Source organism: Stylophora pistillata, chromosome 6 (assembly GCF_964205215.1).
Source record: "Stylophora pistillata chromosome 6, jaStyPist1.2, whole genome shotgun sequence".
In the NCBI taxonomy this organism is placed as follows: Eukaryota; Metazoa; Cnidaria; class Anthozoa; order Scleractinia; family Pocilloporidae; genus Stylophora; species Stylophora pistillata.
In genome coordinates this window covers 15794575-15804574 of record NC_142524.1, presented here as the reverse complement: position 1 = coordinate 15804574, position 10000 = coordinate 15794575, and the positions used below count along the sequence as shown (strand labels likewise).

The following is a 10000-nucleotide window of genomic DNA, read 5'->3' as shown; positions in this document are numbered from 1 at the left end:
TCAGTCAACGTCAGCATTTTTTCTTTTTTCATGTCAATAAACAAAATGGCGGAGATTGTTGACAGTGAGGCCGCTCCGGTCAAGACATTTATACCAGAAGTACATCTTGATAACAACGATAGGTGTAAACTCATCGCTTTCTACAAGGTGAGACTAATTTTATGGGACGTGTCCCTAAAATTGCCGAAGAAAGCAGCGAAAGAATAAAAAGAAACCGCTTTAAAAGACCGAAGGAGCACTTCGAATTCAACTTCACATTAGACGAGCTAGTAGGAGTGTGAAAAAGTCTGAGGGCATGTAAGCTGAGAGAGGTCATGAGAATTGGAGAAGATAAAGCAACATTCAGTGAAAGTATTTCAAATGTAGTTTCTGCGGAAATACTGACGTTGTTATTGATCGCGCGCGCAATGTTGCCTTAAAAATCGCCCCGTGTAACATACTGTTGTCGCAACAATGTTGCGTTAAAAGTTGTCTTGTGAAACATGGATTTAAAATCGCCGTTAAAAATTGTCGTTAAAAATCGTCCCGTGTGACATCATCTTAAGAGAATAGATAAGAGAAAGGGTAAGGTAATCTTTATTTTGCCAGGATGGCCCATTCAGCAACGAGGGTGATATCCAAAGGGGTCCTAGACAAGAGAGCGGACAAGTAACACACCCTAAACGAAGAAAAAATAAAACATTTTCCTTTCATAGTTATTTTTAGTCTCATGTTAAATCTTTAGTCTTCCTCTTTTGTTAGATAAGTTTAAGGCTTGCGTTGTTTCATTGAGTCTTCCTTCGTCTTTTGTTACTTTTTTAGCTTAGATGTTTTGATGAGTAATGCCCTTTAATGAGCTTTAATGCTCTTTAGTGGTTTTATGCTTTTAAATTCTTAAATATCCGTGTGTCTTGTAACTGAACTTATAAATCACATGATCTACCCCGTGAGTAAGAGATCATATAAACTTAATATTACTGGTCAGAATACAAAGGAGTCCCTCTTAACCACCCAGTGAATGAAAAGGTGACAAAGCTATTGGACCACACGGAAGTGGCTAAGGTAGAGAAAGCATACCTCGTGCAGCGTTTATACAGACAGGGTTCATAAATTTTGCAACCGCATAGAGCTCTTTCGATGACGTTACGCCTTTCGTTTACACGTCGCCGATCAAGACCACTACTGACACTAGCTTGTTTCGAGGAGCTTTTTCAAAACGATTTGCTTTCGTTCGTCGCTTAAGCGGCGATGCCATATTCACCCCCAGTTTGACACACTGTGTAAGGTTCTTGCTCGATTGCTTGACGAGAGACTGCCTCCTTTCCTCATTCCTTCTCATTAGCAACATGATAATTTGCCTGAAAATAATTCAGGCTTGAACGAGATTTGAAGTAAGTGTACTCCGCAGTACAAACATATGAATTTCATATATTCACTTCAGTATAGTTCTAGTTTGTACTTACTAATTTTACTTATATATTATATCGAATTTGTCAGTTGCGTTCAGGCCAGCACTTAATATTTGACCCACTTAGAAGAAAAGAACAGAAAAAGTATAGAAAAGTACATCATTCAGTGTAAAAACATTCGTCTGATTCATTGTTATGAAATTTCACCTGGAGGAAGTTTGCAAAGTAAGTTGAGAGATCAATACACCAACAAAGGCCAACATACCAACATTTTTTCTTTAAATATCATTTGACAATATCTCTTAGAGCGACGCACGAATTACAGCATGCCAGTTACCAATAGCATCAGCAATACAAGAAATAGGGAGATGATTGATGTCCAAGGGACGCGTAGAGAACCATAGTTTCCTTTCCCGATAACGGCTCCATTTAATAGGGAAATGATCAAATGTCCAGATATTTTTTAATTTTTCAATTCTGCCAATTAAATTAAACGTTTGTAACTATTTAGTACATACTTAAATGCGATCTGTTTTCGCTAAATCAGTATATCACAAAGTGAATGGATGGATAGATACCCGAAAACAATAAAGTAGGAAGTGGTATGTTTGATGTAACTGGTAAAGTCCTGTCTTCTCAGACAGAGAAATCGTTCCAGTGCGAATAAGGAGAGGGTAATGATAATGATAAATAGGCTACCTTGTAAATACTCTCTACTTATCCCGAACAAAGGAGCGAAGTCGAGGTTGAGGGAAAAAAAAAAAGAAAATTCAAATAATTCCCCTGAACCTCGACTTGGATCTTTTGTTTAGGATCAGTGAAGCGTAATTCGAAACTAGCTCATAACGTCTTCTATCAGGCAGATGCAAGATAGAAGTAAAACATCATGAAATAAAGAATTATCCAAGTAAAACGTTTTTTATTCGTTAATAATTTTATAACATAAGCTTCAAAAAGGACCCCACGGCCAGGCGGTCAGGAAGGGTACAATAAAAATGTGTGATAGCTGTTCAAAAACGTATTAATGGTTGACTATGTCCTTAACGCTGACCTCAGATTAAAAAAGAGTACAAAAAGGAAGCCATGCCTAGCTACAATTCGGAAAACACGTAGGGACGGTCAAGCTAATGACCTACAACAGAGATAAGTCCCATGTAGTGTTTAAACGAACGAACTAGTCGCAGTGACTGACTGCTTTGGTTAATGATCAGTTTACCTTTATTTTGTCGTAAGGACTGGTCGCAAAAACAGTTTACAAGACTGGACAATCAAAATTTCATAGGAAAATATTAGATATGTATAATCAAAAAGTTCAACGATGTACAAAACGTACTACACTTGAACTAAGCACTTAAGGTTAACTCTTAGATTAAAACGTATTTAAAGTTAACTATGGTCAACAACAACCTTTTTCTAACATGAGCCTCGAAAAGAACACCAAGGCCAGAGCAGCCGGAATTTGTATAATCCCAATGTTCAATGATGTTTTGTATAATTCAATGTTCAATGATGTTTTGTATAATCCCAATGTTCAATGATGTAAAAACGCACTAAACATCAACTTCATACTTTAAGTAAATTTTTGGTACAAAAAGTACTAAAAGTTAACTATGATTAACTATTTTTTTTAACAATCTTTGAAAAGGACACCAAGGTCAGGCATAAAGAATGTATATAATCAAAATGTTCAATGATCTACAAAGCGTATTAAACATTAACTATATACTAAAAGTAAATTTTTAGTACATAATGAACTAAAAGCTAACTATGGTTAACGATTTTTTTAACATAAACCTTGAAAATGACACAAAGGCCTGACAGTAAGAATTTGTTTAATAAAAATGTTAATTGATGATGTAAAAACTAACCTGTACTACAGGTTAACTACACGTACTAGAAGTTAAGTTTTGCTTTTTCGAAGTGATTATAAATTGTGTCCAAAATAATGCTCGCGTTTATTAAAAACGTCATAACAAAAGAAGAGGCTATTCCAGCCTAACGATAGTGTAAAAGTTACACTCGTTAGTTAATTTTGTTGTAATCGGCTTTAAGGTGCACTTCAGTGATCCTTAATCGTATAGACGATCTGTTGCGCATTCACTGAACGACGCTGTCAGGTAGCTATCGAAAAGCATTTATTGCTGTCGCTGTCAGGGAACTAAAAAGGTCTTTAAACTCAATGTTAACGATCGGCATATTGTTCAGTTCAGGCCGAATTAACCTATGTTGTAGGCATTCCTTTAGTAGTCAAGAGCATAGTTTTTGATCTGTTACGTTACACGGCCTTAATGATACTGTCAGATTTAAACCGTCCTTTGGTTCTTATAAGTGCAAGCCGGTATTGTAGACGACCTGCGCAATCGTTAACGACGCTGTCAGGTAACAATTAAAACTGACTCTTTAACTCACTCAAAGCCGAAGAAGCCCACATATACGGTTACTTAACTATGCACGCCTTTGCTCTTATTTTTAAAAACAACGTTTTTTGATCCATTATTTGGGCTTAATAATACTATCAGGGTACACCCGTTATTTAGTTGCGTCTAGGTATAATAAGTAGAAAGCAACCTTTAGTTATTGATAATCGCGTGGGAGATATAGTGCGATTAATTAACGACGTTATCAGGGAACTAGTGATTATTCTAACCCACATTTTACCGTCGTCATTTTTGTTTCTTATAACATTCTGGAGCGTTTTAGTAATTGACAACAGTGTTGAACTGATGCCTATTCATTAATGATGCTGTTAGGTAACTAAGGAAAAGACTTTTAACACACTCCGATAAAAGCAAACCTAACTAACAAGAAAACACCCCTGTAGACTTTGAATATAAAACGAAACGCAACTAAATAACAAGTGTTACTCTGATACTATGACACATACTCCATAACTATGGAGAAAGTATGCACGATAAAATGGTAACTCCCCTGGCTCAGTAACCATTAGGTATTTAGTCGTGATTCACTTCCTCTTTACTTTACTTTCCCGCGCCATTTTTCTGACCTTGTCTGCTAATCGCTGTTTTGTTCTCATTTCTTCTTCCTGATCCTCTCTTCCTGACAACAGCTCGAGTTCCAGTGACCTAAAAAAAACGTTGTCAACACTGTCTTAAGCTGCCCTGTGTATAATCTCAACTTAAACTTCTATTTTTTTTTTATAACTATTAAATAATCTCCTCCTTGATGTCCACACAACTAATTTTACAGCCCTCATGAGTATATGATTAAGCAATTTAAGCAGTAAATTAATTACGCAGCCTGATGATCATTTAATCAGTCTATTTCACTAATTGTAATGTATAACCTTTTCATCTGTGAGATCACGAGGGGTCTTTAGGTATGTTATATGCCTTATTGTTTCCTGCTAATGAACTCCCGTTAGTTCCCTTGTTTACCATCTTTCCTTCTTTTGCATTTATGTTTGTAGGATTTTTTTGTGCATGACAAACAAGTACAATTACCTTTTGTCGCCTTTCACCCGCTGCCAGACGACTTCTTTCTTGATAGCGTTAGCTTCAATAAGGTCTTTGGTTAATTTGAAAAGATGGGTTGCCTGCTCTTCCGTGAATTTTTTCCATAACCTTGAAGATTCAGCAGATACCGAGCCTGTGATGTGCGATATGGATGACGGCGCAGCTTCTGGTTGGGCTGAATCAAGATACCTCTTGACTTTCGCTTCAGCAGACTCTATGTCAGATGGGGGCTCGCAACCTTTCATGTGTTCTTCTCTTAGTCTCCGGAGCTTTAAGACCACAGCCTTCAAGGGGCGTTCCTCCAGAAGCGTTGTTGTTGTTACTTTTTCCTTCACGTTGGCCTCCTCGATAGCGCCTGTCTCGAGGTCTTGTTTAAATAGCTCCTTCAGATGTTCCGTTTCCTCCCTCTTCCACGGCTTTGGGACTGCTTTAGTCTCCTTGGGATCATTCTGTGGCTGATGAACGTTGCTTGATTTGAGGGCAACAAGTTTGCTCACTGCCCTACGGCCAAGGTCAGTTTCGACAAGCTTATCGTGGACACGATAATACCTGGCCTGTGTCAGGGTCTTATGCTGGGCTAGGGCAGCGAGATGATCCTTTTCATCTGGCATGTGGACATGCATACCAGTAGCAAGAGACTTCCGTATAATTGTGGCAGATATTCTTCCCTCTGTCACAATCCCCTCTCTCTGGAAAGTTCGCCATACCGACGTTGATACCTGCGAAGATGTTAGGGGCATCCCGTTGCTTGAAATGAATAGTTGTTCAACCTGTGGGGTAGCTGCCGTGAACTGGCTTCGTACAGTTCTTAGGTACATGTCCATCATTTTGTACAAATCGTCATATACCCAGATAACCGCAGAACCATACTGGTCAGCTGTTTTGTGGTTACTAACAAGAATTCTGTAACGAGCCTGGTCTTCGTCTGTACCCGAGTGATAAACGGCGTCCTTGAATTCAGCTACGGTCATGTTTGCAATGACCCCACTTCTTCCACTATTGTCGATGACGAGACGAGTCATCAACCAATCCCTTACTTCGCAGTGAGTTTTGTCGCTGATTATCCTTTGAACCTCGGCCCCCTGACTGGTTTCCTTTGACGAATTGCCAAGCTGTTTTACTGCATTTATTCGCTGATCACCATGGCAGATTTGGTAGAGATTTTCACTGGTGATCAGTTTCTTAAAATCTTCCTCGTGCTTCTGAAGCTTTCTTCTCAGAACTTTCTTCTTTTGGGCCGATGACCAGGAAGACATCAGATCCCGGCGGGCGTTTAACATGTCAACGCTTACTTCAGACATGTCGGGTTTGCGTTCTTGCGTCAAAAATTTATAAAATAAACGCAAACTCATAAGATATGAGCGCACAGTTCCAGGTTGGTACTTGGAAACAGCATATGACAACCATTGCTTCAACAGAGTTACTCCTTCTTTTCCAGGAAGCAAGAGCAGGTACACGGGTGGTTTTGGATTGTCGTGTCTGACTTCCGTTTCATTCATCTGAAGCCTCTTTATGACGCTTAAAACCTGAGATTTGTACTGCTGCGCCATTTTTTCGCTTCGATATCCTCCGTCTACGTCCGTCAACCATTCATAGAACTCTGTCAGCAGTGTTCCCGTGCTTAGGTCAACGCCTCCAGGTTGGCCTTCGGTCTTGATGTTATCGTTTTCACTGATTTCACAGTCGCTTGGGACCCAGTTTGTGTCCAATGCTTTGTCGTTATCGCTCTCATCTCCATCAAGTGCTTCATGAAATGCCTCATACATGCTATCTTCGTTGACTCGCGCCAGTTCCTCAGCAGACTCGAGCTCACTCTTGAAGGTATGGCCTTGAGCTATTCTTCTACTTTTAAACTGTTTTACCGTTTCGCGCCAGTCTTCGTCATTATCAAGGAATGATCCTTCGTTGATTTTGTCCTCGCCAATTACCTCAATTAGCTCAGTCAATAGTCCCTCGCATTCTTGAGAGAGAGAGGAGGAAGAGATTGATGTGATTGATTGTGTCGAGGTATCTGGATCCGACTCTTCGCTACAGAGGTAATCAGGATCTAATTTTCGACTCTCCTCACTGTCTGAGATCTCAACACATTCAAAATCTTCGTTCTTGTTACGAGTATTTGCATTCTCTTCTTTGCTGTAAATCTCTTCTTCCCACTTGTCCTCTGTATCATTATCGAAACTTTCCTTGTGGTTGCTCTCCATTATGTCTCCTTTGCATTCTGCATTCAAACCTTCGGTCACTAGCTTCCTGTATTTTTTGTCACTGTCGACAAGGTCATCACTGGTACTGTCACTGGTTCTTGCATTTTGTTTCTTGGCTCTAGCTCTTGTTTTTTCAACTTCATTCTTTTTCCACGCCTTGTGTGCAAGCCTGTCATACTCTTCGTCACTGTCTTCTTTACTACATTTCTTTTCTCGAGTTTTCTCTTCTCTACTTCTTATTTTGCCCTGTGCCCTTCTTCCTAATTCTTCATAATCTTGGTCGCTGTACATGTCGTTGTCTTCTGGGTCGCATTTCATATTTTGTTCGTTAGAATTGTCAGCTTCATCGCATGCATCATACTCCTCGTTAAGGTTTCCTTTAAAGTTTTTCTTATCAGATGTGGCCTGTTCATTCGTCCGCGCTCTTTGTTTTCTTTGCCTTTTTAAGTACGAATTCACCTTTGAGAGTGACGCTCGTGGGGCTTGCGCTAATGCCTTGACATATGCTGAGGACTTTGGTTTCAGATTGTGAATTCCACTTTGAAGATGTTTATTAAGCTGGAAAATAGGCGTCTTGGACATCTTGCATGGTGAGAGGGGGCAGAATTTTACTCGCCGATTGGGTGCCTTTTTCTCCCCAGTGAAATAACCATCAAGCTTACGACGCATTTTTGTGATGCCATGCACTTCTTTGTGATGGCGACTAAGATTTTTTACACTTCGCTTACACTTTTTACAAATCCTAGAGATCCTCGCGGGGCACTTGGCATTGGAGGATGGTGAAATACCATTATCTGCAGAGGTCGAAGGAACTTCTTTGCGGTCCTTTTCATTGACACTATTAATTGGAAAAAATGAGGGTAAAAGAAAAAAGTTAAAAACGAGCACTAAGCGCATGCAGCTCGAAAATAAAACATTAAAACGTTAAGAAACTAAAAATATATATGTATTGTGGAACATTTTTTTGTTGTTGTTGTTGTTCGTCCGTGTCTCTTCGTGAAGTGAGAGACATTCTTTTAAAGGGTCATGTAATGAGAATAATTTGCGATGTTAAAGACGTGGTGATAGTCAAGGCGCGCGAGGCGTAACGATGTACGTGATAATGACAGAAGAGTAAATAATCATTTGCTAGACACAATTCTAAAATGTTTACTTTCAAGTTTTCAAAGAAAAGGCAAAAACGTAGTGGAGTTGCCATTAATGATTAAGCTTGAAGGAAGTGTACAGCTTATTCGGACTTATAAAAGTCCCTCACTAAAACTGGCTCGTTGTGGTAACACATTTATAGCTACACCTTAATTTAAAAAGTTTTATTAGTGTTATCTAGTCATATGATTGAACATGTAACAAATCAGTTACCTTGCCATAGGAATATAACGAAGCACTTTAACAAAATTTACGCGAAGTTTATTAAAATTCAGTTCCATGTACAGTAATGTTTTTTTTTCTTTCACAAAATTAACGCAAATTTTTGAAATTAAAATTGAAATTAAAACCTTGCGTGGTATACATCAAGTGTTTTACTTGTGAGAGGAATTTTTTGTGTACGCTCTCCCCTCTGTGTATTCTGAAAAAAAGGCCACTCGCGTTATTTCACGCTATTAAAAAGTAGTCAACAGTGCTATTCCAGAATTTTGATTGGTTATAGGTATTTCATATACCATGGACCACATTTATAGTAGGTTTACGCATCAGTTAGAACAGCATGGGAGCTAGGATAAGGCCCTTTTTATATGGTCTCGGGTACCTGAGACAACCCTCCTTACCGAGACAACTTTATCGAGCGTTTATATGAGAAAAAGTTGTCCCTCCTAGTCGGGTTAAAATTAACACTACTTAATTATTCATAAAGCATTTCAGTATTCAAATTTCTAGATATCATTCTTCGTTTGAGTTTCTTTCATTCGATTAGTGTGGGCTTTGTTGAGCTCATTCTACTTTTGTAACGTAAATTTGTGCTTTAAAAGCTGAAACTTCGAAAATACGTGACTCTCGACACGCCGTGAATTGTTCCGGGTAGGCGAGCCTAAGTGTCAAAGTGTGAGAAAAAGTTGTACCTCTTGCCAGGGTTACCCTAACTGCCTGCCCTACCTGTCTCGCCCCCCGTCAGATCATATAAACGGTTGGTAGAATCTTTCACAGATTGTACTAAAAAATTACCTCGCCTAGGGTCACTCGGGGGAAGGGTTGTCTCGGGTACCCGAGACCATATAAACAGGTACCAACTCAATTCTTTTCTTTATTCCGCTCGCGCTTTTTCGATACGAGATACTTATAGCCATCTTGGTGCAACGCCCGTCATTGGCAATCCACCATATACATCTCAGGCCTTAGTGGAATTTCCCTGTATCAAGGAAGCCTATCACACGATAACTAGGCGGCCTCTACTTGAACATGGCCTGAAGGCAATGCAAGTAAACTCTTACCTCGTAGAGTGATTTACATTGGTGGACGTTGACGCGCCATTATCGGCGGGGGAAGAAGTAAATCCTGCGTTGTCCATTTCATTCATACTATAATGGAAAAATATGGTAAAAAGAGAAACGTTAAATGACAGGCTATTAACAATACGCCTTGGAGCTAACAAACACAGGTTGTAGTTATCAACTGTTCCCGACTTGCGGTACGTTGAAGAGTTGAACAAGTCTTTTGTTTCGCTTTGTGGCTCCTTTTAATAATTTTTGTTTGTTTGTCTAAACAAATCATAAATATCTATGGGAAAAGTAATATTTCTCTAAATCTTAGCGCTAGTACCTAGTTCTTATTGTTGAAAAAATTATTTCTGTTTGAAAACTATACTATTTAAAGAGGAGGTGCGCTATTTAGTATTTGCGCTATTTATCTATCTAGTTACATTATAATTAGTCACGCTGACTGCTGGGGCCATGCTTTCCGGTTTGTGGAAGAATGCGTAATTTCATGAAATTTTCGCTGCCTT

The 10000-nt window shown here is 39.1% G+C and overlaps 1 protein-coding gene and 1 long non-coding RNA gene across 3 annotated transcripts in view; one reads left to right on the top strand and one right to left on the bottom strand.

The window, feature by feature from the left end:
- The window catches only part of LOC148728477 (uncharacterized), a 2506-nt gene extending 506 nt beyond the window's left edge, over window positions 1–2000 (top strand). Inside the window, exon 2 of the long non-coding RNA XR_015988528.1 lies at window positions 589–2000. This is a non-coding gene — a long non-coding RNA (uncharacterized LOC148728477). The remainder of the gene's footprint in view (window positions 1–588) is intronic.
- A 287-nt stretch (window positions 2001–2287) lies between these two features.
- Window positions 2288–10000, bottom strand: part of LOC148728476 (uncharacterized) — an 8775-nt gene continuing 1062 nt past the window's right edge. Inside the window, exons 1-3 of one of the 2 annotated variants that reach the window (XM_088724555.1) lie at window positions 9489–10000; window positions 4850–7900; window positions 2288–4471 (exon numbers count right to left, since the gene is read on the bottom strand). The exon at window positions 9489–10000 is cut by the window's right edge and continues 1062 nt beyond it. In XM_088724555.1, coding sequence (XP_088580681.1) covers window positions 4351–4471; window positions 4850–7900; window positions 9489–9574 — 3258 coding nt within the window. In that variant the 5' untranslated portion in view covers window positions 9575–10000 and the 3' untranslated portion in view covers window positions 2288–4350. The remainder of the gene's footprint in view (window positions 4472–4849; window positions 7901–9488) is intronic. The other variant, XM_088724556.1, reaches the window with a different exon arrangement.